Consider the following 14,845-nt stretch of genomic DNA (forward strand, 5'->3'; position numbering starts at 1 on the left):
GAAGGAGGACAAGACTGTTGGGTAATAGGAGGAGAGGAGGCAGAGTCTGACTGGCTGCTGGACAATGTGCTGTAAGCGTTCTCTGACAGCCATTGCAAGACCTGTTCCTGGTTCTCGGGCCTACTAAGGTTTGTACCCTGCAGTTTAGTTAATGTGGCAAGCAACCCTGGCACTGTGGAGTGGCGCAATGCTTGCTGCCCCACAGGAGTAGGCACGGGACGCCCTGTGGCTTCACTGCTACCTTGCTCCCCAGAACCATTCCCCCGACCTCGCCCACGGCCTCGTCCACGTCCCTTTCCGGGAGCCTTGCGCATTTTGAATTCCTAGTTAGAAATTGGCACTGTATACCAGTAGTAAAAATTGTGGGTGCACGTAACCCCAATATATTCTTTGAATTCCCAGTCAGACACTGGCACTATATGGCAGTAGCAAGAAATGAGGGTATTTGTATTCCCAATATACTCTTTGAATTCCCAGTCAGACAATGGCACTGTATACCAGTAGTAAAAATTGTGGGTGCACGTAACCCCAATATATTCTTTGAATTACCAGTCAGAAACTGGCACTATATGGCAGTAGCAAGAAATGAGGGTATTTGTATTCCCAATATACTCTTTGAATTCCCAGTCAGACAATGGCACTGTATACCAGTAGTAAAAATTGTGGGTGCACGTAACCCCAATATATTCTTTGAATTACCAGTCAGAAACTGGCACTATATGGCAGTAGCAAGAAATGAGGGTATTTATAACCCCAATATATTCTTTGAATTCCCAGTCAGACAATGGCACTGTATACCAGTAGTAAAAATTGTGGGTGCACGTAACCCCAATATATTCTTTGAATTCCCAGTCAGAAACTGGCACTATATGGCAGTAGCAAGAAATGAGGGTATTTGTATTCCCAATATACTCTTTGAATTCCCAGTCAGACAATGGCACTGTATACCAGTAGTAAAAATTGTGGGTGCACGTAACCCCAATATATTCTTTGAATTACCAGTCAGAAACTGGCACTATATGGCAGTAGCAAGAAATGAGGGTATTTATAACCCCAATATATTCTTTGAATTCCCAGTCAGACAATGGCACTGTATACCAGTAGTAAAAATTGTGGGTGCACGTAACCCCAATATATTCTTTGAATTCCCAGTCAGAAACTGGCACTATATGGCAGTAGCAAGAAATGAGGGTATTTGTATTCCCAATATACTCTTTGAATTCCCAGTCAGACAATGGCACTGTATACCAGTAGTAAAAATTGTGGGTGCACGTAACCCCAATATATTCTTTGAATTACCAGTCAGAAACTGGCACTATATGGCAGTAGCAAGAAATGAGGGTATTTATAACCCCAATATATTCTTTGAATTCCCAGTCAGACAATGGCACTGTATACCAGTAGTAAAAATTGTGGGTGCACGTAACCCCAATATATTCTTTGAATTACCAGTCAGAAACTGGCACTATATGGCAGTAGCAAGAAATGAGGGTATTTATAACCCCAATATATTCTTTGAATTCCCAGTCAGACAATGGCACTGTATACCAGTAGTAAAAATTGTGGGTGCACGTAACCCCAATATATTCTTTGAATTCCCAGTCAGAAACTGGCACTATATGGCAGTAGCAAGAAATGAGGGTATTTGTATTCCCAATATACTCTTTGAATTCCCAGTCAGACAATGGCACTGTATACCAGTAGTAAAAATTGTGGGTGCACGTAACCCCAATATATTCTTTGAATTACCAGTCAGAAACTGGCACTATATGGCAGTAGCAAGAAATGAGGGTATTTATAACCCCAATATATTCTTTGAATTCCCAGTCAGACAATGGCACTGTATACCAGTAGTAAAAATTGTGGGTGCACGTAACCCCAATATATTCTTTGAATTCCCAGTCAGAAACTGGCACTATATGGCAGTAGCAAGAAATGAGGGTATTTGTATTCCCAATATACTCTTTGAATTCCCAGTCAGACAATGGCACTGTATACCAGTAGTAAAAATTGTGGGTGCACGTAACCCCAATATATTCTTTGAATTACCAGTCAGAAACTGGCACTATATGGCAGTAGCAAGAAATGAGGGTATTTATAACCCCAATATATTCTTTGAATTCCCAGTCAGACAATGGCACTGTATACCAGTAGTAAAAATTGTGGGTGCACGTAATCCCAATATATTCTTTGAATTACCAGTCAGAAACTGGCACTATATGGCAGTAGCAAGAAATGAGGGTATTTATAACCCCAATATATTCTTTGAATTCCCAGTCAGACAATGGCACTGTATACCAGTAGTAAAAATTGTGGGTGCACGTAACCCCAATATATTCTTTGAATTCCCAGTCAGAAACTGGCACTATATGGCAGTAGCAAGAAATGAGGGTATTTGTATTCCCAATATACTCTTTGAATTCCCAGTCAGACAATGGCACTGTATACCAGTAGTAAAAATTGTGGGTGCACGTAACCCCAATATATTCTTTGAATTACCAGTCAGAAACTGGCACTATATGGCAGTAGCAAGAAATGAGGGTATTTGTATTCCCAATATACTCTTTGAATTCCCAGTCAGACAATGGCACTGTATACCAGTAGTAAAAATTGTGGGTGCACGTAACCCCAATATATTCTTTGAATTACCAGTCAGAAACTGGCACTATATGGCAGTAGCAAGAAATGAGGGTATTTGTATTCCCAATATATTCTTTGAATTCCCAGTCAGACAATGGCACTGTATACCAGTAGTAAAAATTGTGGGTGCACGTAACCCCAATATATTCTTTGAATTCCCAGTCAGACACTGGCACTATATGGCAGTAGCAAGAAATGAGGGTATTTGTATTCCCAATATATTCTTTGAATTCCCAGTCAGACAATGGCACTGTATACCAGTAGTAAAAATTGTGGGTGCACGTAACCCCAATATATTCTTTGAATTCCCAGTCAGACACTGGCACTATATGGCAGTAGCAAGAAATGAGGGTATTTGTATTCCCAATATATTCTTTGAATTCCCAGTCAGACAATGGCACTGTATACCAGTAGTAAAAATTGTGGGTGCACGTAACCCCAATATATTCTTTGAATTCCCAGTCAGACACTGGCACTATATGGCAGTAGCAAGAAATGAGGGTATTTATAACCCCAATATATTCTTTGAATTCCCAGTCAGACAATGGCACTGTATACCAGTAGTAAAAATTGTGGGTGCACGTAACCCCAATATATTCTTTGAATTCCCAGTCAGAAACTGGCACTATATGGCAGTAGCAAGAAATGAGGGTATTTGTATTCCCAATATACTCTTTGAATTCCCAGTCAGACAATGGCACTGTATACCAGTAGTAAAAATTGTGGGTGCACGTAACCCCAATATATTCTTTGAATTACCAGTCAGAAACTGGCACTATATGGCAGTAGCAAGAAATGAGGGTATTTATAACCCCAATATATTCTTTGAATTCCCAGTCAGACAATGGCACTGTATACCAGTAGTAAAAATTGTGGGTGCACGTAACCCCAATATATTCTTTGAATTACCAGTCAGAAACTGGCACTATATGGCAGTAGCAAGAAATGAGGGTATTTATAACCCCAATATACTCTTTGAATTCCCAGTCAGACAATGGCACTGTATACCAGTAGTAAAAATTGTGGGTGCACGTAACCCCAATATATTCTTTGAATTACCAGTCAGAAACTGGCACTATATGGCAGTAGCAAGAAATGAGGGTATTTGTATTCCCAATATATTCTTTGAATTCCCAGTCAGACAATGGCACTGTATACCAGTAGTAAAAATTGTGGGTGCACGTAACCCCAATATATTCTTTGAATTACCAGTCAGACACTGGCACTATATGGCAGTAGCAAGAAATGAGGGTATTTGTATTCCCAATATATTCTTTGAATTCCCAGTCAGACAATGGCACTGTATACCAGTAGTAAAAATTGTGGGTGCACGTAACCCCAATATATTCTTTGAATTCCCAGTCAGACACTGGCACTATATGGCAGTAGCAAGAAATGAGGGTATTTGTATTCCCAATATATTCTTTGAATTCCCAGTCAGACAATGGCACTGTATACCAGTAGTAAAAATTGTGGGTGCACGTAACCCCAATATATTCTTTGAATTACCAGTCAGAAACTGGCACTATATGGCAGTAGCAAGAAATGAGGGTATTTGTATTCCCAATATATTCTTTGAATTCCCAGTCAGACAATGGCACTGTATACCAGTAGTAAAAATTGTGGGTGTATATAGCCCCAATTCTATTGCTAGGGGACTTGCAGGGTATTTCTGGGGTGAAGGTGGGGGGGCACACCGTTGGAACGGGTATCGGGGTATATATCGGGTATACGGGAATACACTGACAGTGTATTCCATTCAGGATCCTGGGAAAGCTGGGTTGCGGCGATTGAGCCCGTCAGTGCCACGTTACACTGACAAGCTTCTCCCTGGAATTTAGCTCTTACAAGAGCTGTTGGTTGTCTTCTCCTTCCTATCCTAGCCTGTCCCTGCCTACCCAGAATCTAAGCCCTAGCTAGCTGGACGGAAACCTCCGTCCTCGGTGAATTGCAAGCTCAGAATGACGCGAACCTGGGCGGCGCTGTTCTTTTAAATTAGAGGTCACATGTTTTCGGCAGCCAATGGGTTTTGCCTACTTTTTTCAACGTCACCGGTGTCGTAGTTCCTGTCCCACCTACCCTGCGCTGTTATTGGAGCAAAAAAGGCGCCAGGGAAGGTGGGAGGGGAATCGAGTAATGGCGCACTTTACCACGCGGTGTTCGATTCGATTCGAACATGCCGAACAGCCTAATATCCGATCGAACATGAGTTCGATAGAACACTGTTCGCTCATCTCTATCCACAACCAGATGGTCAAATAAACAAAACATATGAAACACATATCACAACACAAATCAAATCATGTTGCTTTTTAGAAAAGTCCATGACAAAGGAAAGTTGGATACTGTTGACCAATGATACAGTGTACACACAAGTCTATGCAGTGTATGGGGTGTATGAGCTCTGCAGAGGCGGTATGCTTCTGCTATGACTTCTGGTGTTAAAAATTGCCGATCTTTATGGGGCTTGAATTCTGACTGCAACTGATACTGATCACCAGTGGCGTAGCTAAAGTCTTTTGAGCCCAAGTGCAAACTTTTGTCCAGGGACCCCTTACCCCATCCCTAGAGCGAATTCTTGATAGTAATGGTTACGAGTGCTGTAGCGATATCTCAGATACTTAAAAGGGATACAGCTTTAATACTCACAACTGCAGTTATCAAGCATACAGTGAGTGAGCAGCAAAGCACTAGTCATGTAAAGAATACTGGAACACAGTGGCCCCTACACAATATAATATGCTTCACAGTGGCCCCCACACAATATTATATCATCCGCAGTGGCCCCAACACAGTATTATGTGATCCACAGTGGCATCCACACAGTATTCCCAAGACTCCCCCCTACAGATAGTGCTATTATTATATTCTGGGGTCTCCTCAGACCCCAGAGTACAATGAGTAGAGGCCCAAGGAGAAGTGATTCAAAATAACAAACACTTATATTCACCTTGCCTCATCTCTCCTAGGCGTCTTCACTCCATCCTGCTGTCTGCGGTATCTTCCTTGGCCCTCTTCTTCCTTACGACTGAGGTCACGTGCCCAAGGTCACTGCTGGGGCTTGTGATTGGGCCTTAATGGCCACATGGGGTGAGATGATGTCATTATGCCACTGCGCCCCATCTGAATCATGGGCCCCAGCAATGACATCGGGGTCGCGTGACCTCAATCAGCAGGAAGAGCCCTGGAGATGTGCCTGGGCTGGCATCATTTGGAAAGGGGCCCGGCAATAGCCAGACCTCTTTCCATTAACAATATGTATAACGGTCGGGGAACCAGGCTTTCCCTGACCTCTATCATGGTGGTGGGGTCTTAGCCATTTCCATCTGGAAGCGAGCCCCGTACTCTTCTGCACCTGGTCAGGGTCGTGCCCCATACGATCATAATTGTTATGTCACTGCTGATGACCTATCCTGTGAACTTTGCTGGTTCGTGTACAATCCCTTTAACTTTTGATAGACATATTCCCACTTTGTGTGAATATCTGCTCACTGTTAGACATCATAACTCATCAGAGTCCTTTGCTTCATACAAAATATGTGTTAGAGGATTTTTACCGAATAATAGATATTGGTCTCACTGATGTGGTTTCTAAGTACAGAGGGCACATCCGTCATTAAACAGAGGTCAGGCAGGACATTTATAGCTACAGAAATGATAGTCGCCTGCGGCTAGTCCGTGATATGAGAAGCGGCCATTAATATTTGTATCTTCACTTCAGTAGCAACTTTTACTATCACATTATGAAGGTTTTACTACCTTTAAGTTCTATTTTCAGCCTTAAAGACCAAAGATTTTTTTTCATTATTGCATTCATTTTTTTTATTTTTCAGATATTAGGACGAGCTGTATCCTTAATGCCACCATTTGGAGTACATATCACGTATTGCTAACTTTTTATAGAGAGAGAATGGAGAAAATTGACTACTTACGCCATTTTTGCGTGTTTAAAATGAATGCCGTTTACTAGGCAGTATAAATATCAAGATTTTGGGTCCTTAATGGGTAGCTGATACCCTTGTAAGTACAATGGAACATACAAGTCATACAGAGTCTTCCTGGTGATATTGCTTTATTTGATGGCTGACCCTTCAAAAGTAGGGTTTGGGGACACTCGTCCACATTAGGGAGAGCGTGTGCCTAAATAGGCAGTACGGAGACTTACAAGTCATTCCTGCTCCGCTAGGGATTATGGGTAAAAAATATGCAAATCTATTCTCCTGGATGGAATTAGGAGAACAGAGTGCACTCTGTACACCACCCTATAGAGGGCAGCATCCTTAACATCATGAACGACTCAGTTATAAAGTCTTTTAATCATAATGTGGATTTAATTGCTAAATCAGTATTTCTGTCCCAAAAGGAACAGATTCCCAGCTATGGACAGCGCTGTTTCGGCCTATTGGGCCATCTTCAGCATAGCGTAGGGATACTGATTTAGCAGAGTGAGAGACTATAGACCAGGGTTTGGGGACACTCGTCCACTTTAGGGAGAGCGTGTGCCTAAATAGGCAGTACGGAGACTTACGGATGCTGCCCTCTATAGGGTGGTGTACAGAGTGCACTCTGTTCTCCTAATTCCATCCAGGAGAATAGATTTGCATATTTTTTACCTTCAAAAGTATTCATTTAAAGAGGACCTTTCATCAGACCGGGCACATGCAGTTCTATATACTGCTGGAAAGCTGACAGTGCGCTGAATTCAGCGCACTATCGGCTTTCCCGATCTGTGCCCGGTGTAAAGCGCTATCGGTACTGGGACCGTAGCACTTTAGTGTCAGAAGGGCGTTTCTGACAGTTAGCCAGGAACGTCCTTCTGCCTAGCGGCGCCTATCGCGCTGTGCTGTGGAGCGGGGAGGAACACCCCCTCCCTCTGCTCACACAGCTCGTCCATAGCCGAGTATTATCAGGAGCAAGAGGGGGGAGTTCCTCCCCGCTCCACAGCACAGCGCGATAGGCGCCGCGAGGCAAAAGGACGTTCCTGGCTAAGTGTCAGAAACGCCCTTCTGACTGTAAACCCCTACGGTACCAGGACCGATAGCGCTTTACACCGGGCACAGATCGGGAAAGCCGACAGTGCGCTGAATTCAGCGCACTGTCAGCTTTCCAGCAGTATATAAAACTGCATGTGCCCGATCTGATGAAAGGTCCTTTTTAATCTTATTTTTTTCTGGGGACAATCACCCCCCTTTTGCTTGCACCTTGATCTGCAGTTCACTCAGAGCAAAGGGTCAGGTATATATATAATGTATACCTCTGTTAGCTATTTACTGAGCTGCACTTATCATAGGGCTCATGAGTGCACAAAGCCTCATCCAATTGTCTGCATTATATTATGTTATATTATATTATATTATATGTTTGGGTTACTTATGGTACTATCGAGGCAGGTCTTATGTATGTAATGTATATGTTAGCGGCAATGTATGATATCCAGCATTCTATAGAATATAGAACTGTATATTATGCCTAAAACTAGCGGGCAATGTTTGAAACGATTTGTCATTTCACACATTACCTAGGCATTCTATACAATGCCGAACGAGAAGCCGGCAAAGTATGAAATGCTAGACGACCTTCGTTCTCGCTTCGCTTCTAGCATGAAGCCGCTGCCGCGCATGCGCGATACAGCCAACAGTCTCTCTCTGCCGTTGCCTCAGGCTTACACTTCATTCAGCAGCATCTCTGATGATCTCTATCTCTCTCTCTGTCTCTCTTGAATGTGCGTGCGCTTCGCTTCTAGCATGATACCCGACAGTCTTCTGTTCTGCCATTGCCTTAGGTGTTTGAAATTCCACGTAGTTCGATTTTGTTGATGAAGGAAAATGTAGGAAGAGGGGGGGGGAGGACCAAGCTGGAGCATCGGAGAAGGACATGAAACAACGATTCGATGAGGAACTGTCCAAAATTCGAAGGAATGCTGCCAAAACCAGTATTTTCTTAAGCCAAACTACTTACCAGAAATGAATTAATGATGTCCAAAACATGCACGCCAAAAAATGACTACTAAGAAGGAACTCATGGACTATTGGTTGCTGAATCGCTACGATGTGATGATTGTAGGAAACAAAAGTCAACTCATTTCTCTTGTTAACCCCTTCCCGCCGATGGCACTTTTTGACTTCCTGACCAAGCTCGATTTTTCAAAACTGACATGTGTCACTTTATGTGGCAATAACTTTGGAACGCTTTAACTTACCAAAGTGATTTTAAGATTGTTTTTTCGTAACACATTGTACTTCATGTTAGTGGTAAATTTTGGTTGATATGTTTTGTGTTTAATTATGAAAAAATTGGAAATTTGGTGGAAATTTTGAAAAATATGCATTTTATAAAGTTTGAAATGATGTGCATTACATACAGATAGTCAGACCGCCAAAATTATATCATAAATCTCATGTCCCAGATCTCTGCTTTATGTCGGCATCAAACTTTAGGTGCCCTTTTAATTTTTACGGACATTATAAGATTTACAAGTGAAACAACAATATTCAAAATTTTCAAGAAATTTCCAAAACCCATTTTTTAAAGGGCCTAATCCAGTTATGAAAGCGTTTTGAAAGACCCTTGTATTAAAGCCCCCCATAAATCACCCCATTTTCAAAACTGCACCCCTTAAATAAGCCAAAACAACATATACCTAGTAATTTAACCCTATAAGTGCTTAACAGGAATTAATACAAAATGGAGGTGAAATTTTCAAATTTGAATTTATTTTACTAATATTTTCGTTTAGCCCTAGAATTTGCACATTCACAAGGGGTTAAAGGAGAAAACGCATCCCACAATTTGTTAGGCAAGTTCTCCCGACTACCATAGTACCCCACTTGTGGGTGTAAACTAATATATGGACGCACAGCGAGACGCAGAAGGGAAGGCGCGCCAAAGAGCTTTTAGAGGGCAGATCTGGCTGTGATCAGTTTCAGGAACCATGTCGCATTTACAAAGCCCTTGAGGAGTCAAAACAGTGGAAACCTCTAGAAAGTGACCCCATTTTGAAAACTGCACCCCTCAAAGAATTTATCAAGTGATGCAGTGAGCATTAGTAACCCCGAAGTGAATATGTAAGCTGTGCGGAGTAAATTGGGCACACCAAATCCCATTCTATTTTCCCACTAGCTCCTATGACACGGACGGGGAAGAGGGGCATTCTGGGGGATCAGCGCTGGTGTATTATCTCTCATAAGCTCTAAATATGGGGTGTCCCCTGAAAACACTCGCACAGCATATACATTTCCTTCTAGTCGCAGCCACTTATGTCCTAATGATTTGGAGACTTTTGGGGTTTTTGTCTTCACATTGTACAAGGTAGATTTTTATTTTTATTTTCTGGCAATGTGGCCATATGAGGGCTTGGTGTTTGCGGTATTAGATGTACTCTTCAATGCCACCATTTTGGGGCCTGTAACTTATTGACTACATTTTATTAACACTTTCCGGGTGGGATGTAAAAGGAAACATCAATTCTGGCATTGCTTTTTAGCATTTTTTTTTTCCCGTGCAGCGTACAGCATAAGTAACATGTTACCTTTATTCTGCGGGTCGGTACGCTTACGGCGATACCTCATTTATATGATTTTTTAATACGTTGCTATTTGTGCATAATAGAATTCAATTCAGGGAAAAAAATCTATTGTTTTTGCATCGCCATCTTCTGAAAGGCATAACATTTTTATTTTTCGCTAGACAGAGCTGGTTGAGGGCTTATTTTTTGCGGGAAGACCTCTTCTTTTTATTGGTACCATTTTGGTTTTCATCTGACCATTTGATTACTTTTTATTGAACATTTTGTAAGGGAAAGGTGGTGAATAATCATTATTTTGTGCGGTTCTCTACTTCTTTTTTTTTTACGACATTAGCCGTTCGGGTTAAATAATGTTTTAATTTTATTGTTCAGGTTATTACGGACGCGGCGATACCAAATATGTAATGTTTTTTTCTATTTTTCTTTATTTTACATAATAAAACATTTTATATGGGGAAAAAGGGATTTTTGGGGCTTTATTTATTTATAATTTATTTTAAACTTATTTAAACTTTTTTATTTTTACTTTTGTCCAACTTTCTTTTTCTGTCCCCATGGGGGATTGAAGCAGTGATCGGCTGATCACTGCTTCAATAGAGATACGCTGCAATACACGTGTTACACGTGTATTGCAGTGTATAGGAAGCTGTCAGCCTGTGTAGACGCACAGGCTGACAGCTTCATTTACGGCAGGATCGGCCAGGCGCGAGGAGGGGGTAAGTGAAGGGGCAGACCCGGGGTCACTGATCAGACCCCGGGCTGCCCCCTACGAACACCGGCACCCCCAGAAACCGGCGCGGGGGGTGCCGATCGGCACCATATGACACTGTAACCCCGGAGGTGCCGATGGTCATGTTGATCACCGGCATCTCAGGGGTTAACACCCACGATCGGACCCGGTTCCGACCGCGGGTGTTACGGGGCATTGTCAGCCGTGTATTACGGCTGACACCCGCTGTGCATGGTGCGCACACAGTTTTTGTGTGCGCACCATGCATCCGCAGTAATAGTACGGCGGTTTGCGGGAAGCCCTTCCCAGTAGCGCCGTACTATTACGGCGAATGTCGGGAAGGGGTTAAAGAAGGCGTTCCAGTATGACGACACGGACTGTTTTCACTACATTTGACGCCACTTCACGGAGCAGCACGTTTGGGGGGGGGGGGTTTCATACGTTGCCTAAATAGCATTCAGCCTTCTATAGAAAGCCTAGGCAAAGTATGGAACGATTCTCCCATTTCATGCATTGCCTTGCAATCTATAGGATCCCTGCTTTTCATACATTGCCTGTAACATATATAATAAATAAACGATGTGGTCCTACACAAGCATAAGCTTTTCACAAGCACCTATCTCCTCTCACCTCATTAACTGTTAATTATCTTAAGTTAATTAATTTTCATGTCTTTTCCCTGCTCCATCTGTTATCACAGACACTGATAAACACACTTCACTCAGTCATGTGAGGAGACATGGTACCTGTGAGAAGATACAATGAGCTGTGCACACATAATATAGAAGATAAGTGTCTTTGCAGAGATTATTCTTGTGAAGGAGCTGCTGGACCACCCCATGTACCTCCTACATTCCCGTCTCAGCAACCTCTGCTATTAAAGGGATTCTACCATTAAAACCTCTTTTTTTGTGGATAAGACGTCGGAGTAGCCTTTAGAAAGGCTATTCGTCTCTTACATTTAGATGTGATCTCCGCCACGCCGTTCCTTAGAAATACAGTTTTTTACCGGTATGCAAATTAGTTATCTGGCAGCGATGGGGGTGGGCCCCAGCGCTGAAAATGCGATGGGGGCGTCCCCACTGCTGCTCCAGAACACAATACTGCGACATCTCTATCTTCGGCTGGATCCTCCCCTTCTCTGTCGTCTTCCTCCTGCGTCACCTCCGACGCCTGCGCAGTTGGCCGGCACATGCCGGCGACCATTTTTGGGAGGCCGCTCTTGCTCTTGTAGTTCAATGCAGGAGCGGCCTCCCAAAAATAGCTGCCGGCGGGCATTCGCACTCGGCTCTGCTGGTGTCTCACTGGCAGAGCCAACTGCGCAGGCGTCGGAGAAGACGCAGCAGGAAGACAACAGAGAAGGGGAGGATCCAGCTGAAGATAGAGGCTTCGCAGGATCATGTTCTCAAGCTGCAGTGGGGATGCCCCCATCGCATTTTCAGCGCTTGGGCCCGCCCCATCGCTGTGAGAGAACTAATTTGCATACCGGTAAAAAACAGTATTTCTAAGGAACGGTGCGGCGGAGATCTAAAGGTCTACATCTAAAGGTAAGAGACGAATAGCCTTTCTAAAGGCTATTCCAACGTCTTATCCACAAAAAAAGAGGTTTTAATGGTAGAATCCCTTTAAGGACATGATTTACTTAGTAACATGCAGTGGACAGCGGATTTAAAAGATAGGAGACCTCTAGTGGCAGAACTTTCAAAACAGTTTTTAGGGTGGAAAACATTATTTTTTTTTTTTTATGAAAGTGATTTGCAATTATGTTCCGCATGGGGGTATTCTATGAATTCAGTCATATGAAATGTTAGTGAGCATTTAGGGATGCAGAAATCATTTCAGTTAGTTTTTAAAATATTTTTTCTGTAATACAGCATTTCGCAAGGTATTTTAAAATTATTTTTTAACTTGGGATTTTTTATATTTTCTCTGAACTTTATTGTTTGTATCTACTGCCACAAGTTTTATGCAGTATTGTTCATTTGAATGCTGCTGTAATACACTGAAATGCTTCTGCATTGCAGTGTATTACAGGCAGTATGGTGGTTCAGGAGTTAGCACTGTTGACATTCAGCACTGGGAGTCTTGGGTTTGAATCCAGCCAAGGACATCTACAAGGAGTTTGTATGTTCTCCCAGTGTTTGTATGGGTTTCCTTTCTACCGTCATGATGCTTAGCATGCCCATGTCACCACTGAGGCCCAATCACAGGTCTCCATGTGCATGATGTCACCAGGAGAGTGCCAGATGATGCAAGGAGGGCCAAAAAAAGGTTAATACGAATGTTTTTTTTTTATTATTGTCATGTGTCCTAGGTCTCCACCTATTCTGAAGAGACCCCAGATTATAATGCAGTGACCAATTTAGTTCGCCTGTGATGAATCTCCATTTATTTGTAAAAAAAAAATAATTGGAAATATTCAGGTCGGTATGAGCCAGTTCCATTGGAGAGTCTCTTCTGGAGCCTGGCCAAATGGACAGGTGAATATATAGTCTTTGGTAGTTTAAGCCTCCTTAGGGGTTAAAAAAACTCGAACATCCCTTTAAGGCATTAAATATTGTGAATCTCTCCTGTGAGAGGCCCAAAACCCATCAATAAATGTAATAGAATTAATGGGAAATTTATCTTAGACTGGACTACAGTCCAGTTAAAAAAATAATATCGGCCCATTACCTGAAGATGGCTGATAGGATTGGGTGGCTTCAATGACATTGAAAGTCAATGGGTGTATTTCTTCAGTAAGGTATCCATGAGCTATTTCTTCAACTTTACCTTAGTCTCCTACCTATCATTTAGTACTTTAACACCATGGGTGCTCCATTTCTGCCATCCAGGAGACAATACTCAGGGTATGCCCTGAGGGAACAACCCCTACCATAATTCTAAGTGCAGAACCTTGTTCACTGCAACAGCACTGGGAATGAGAGAGTTTGGTGGAGAAGAGACCGGCCACCGTAAACATTATGATCAGACCAGACCCAGGCATAGGACTACCACCGCCATCCTCTCGGCACTCCCCCAGGGTGGCTGCTTCTGTAATCATGGACTTGGTTTGGGATAGTTACCTGGATTAAAGGAAAGAGAAGTCCAACGGCAAAGTTGCTGATCCAGTTGACGGAGCCAGCTATCATAAAGGCTGCAGGACGCTGAGACTGATGAAAAAATTCTCCTACCAGAACGAAAGGGATGCCACCTTTAAAGGGAAGAAACATGAAGCTATAAGTAAAGTATAAAGGCAAATACAAAAACTAAAATGTTTGATAATACTGAGCATGAATGGTACAAAACATTGAAGATATTGCCACCAACACGTAAGGGATTCCATAAAATTAAGGTGCAAACTAGGAAACTACAGTATTATGATCTCTGGCTTCCATTGTAGTCCTGACTAATACGGGTCATACATTTACATACAGTAAATCTTATCTGTAATGATGGGAATAAGTGTCTATGTAGCTAATATCGAACATATTGTCCATTTTTTTCACATGAGTGTTACATCACTAATGGGCCATTTACACAAATTGTATGATGTCCACTTTACACAACCTAGAGTCAAGCAGCATATAAAGTAATGCAAGCAAGCCCCTTCCCCAGAGTAGTGTTTAGGTGGCAGCTATTAGTCTAGGTTCACACTTGTAATGGGCTCTCCATCAATCAGGTCCATACCGCCAAAACAGCAGTTCCCACAGACACTTGCAGACCCCATAGACCAGTGATGGTGAACCTAGAGAGAGCATACAGAGGCCCCTCTGCTGGCATGTGTGCGGTCGCCTGGATCGCTCACTAACGGGGAATCCGGTACAGGATTACTGTGGTCCATTTCATGCTGTGTGGGGAGGGGGAACCACTGTGCAGCATTTAATACTGTGTGGCGAGGAGGGCTACTGTGGAGCATTTAATACTGTGTGGGGAGGGGGGCTACTGTGGAGTATACAGGTATAATCCTT

General features: G+C 42.7%; 1 protein-coding gene across 2 annotated transcripts in view; it reads right to left on the reverse strand.

Moving 5' to 3' along the window:
• SLC2A9 (solute carrier family 2 member 9) overlaps positions 1-14,845 on the reverse strand; it is a 220,024-nt gene that overhangs the window by 24,257 nt on the left and 180,922 nt on the right. For both annotated transcript variants that reach the window (XM_075260760.1, XM_075260767.1), the window contains exon 12: positions 13,961-14,088. In XM_075260760.1, coding sequence (XP_075116861.1) covers positions 13,961-14,088 — 128 coding nt within the window. The remainder of the gene's footprint in view (positions 1-13,960; positions 14,089-14,845) is intronic.

Source organism: Leptodactylus fuscus, chromosome 1 (assembly GCF_031893055.1).
Source record: "Leptodactylus fuscus isolate aLepFus1 chromosome 1, aLepFus1.hap2, whole genome shotgun sequence".
Lineage (NCBI taxonomy): Eukaryota > Metazoa > Chordata > Amphibia > Anura > Leptodactylidae > Leptodactylus > Leptodactylus fuscus.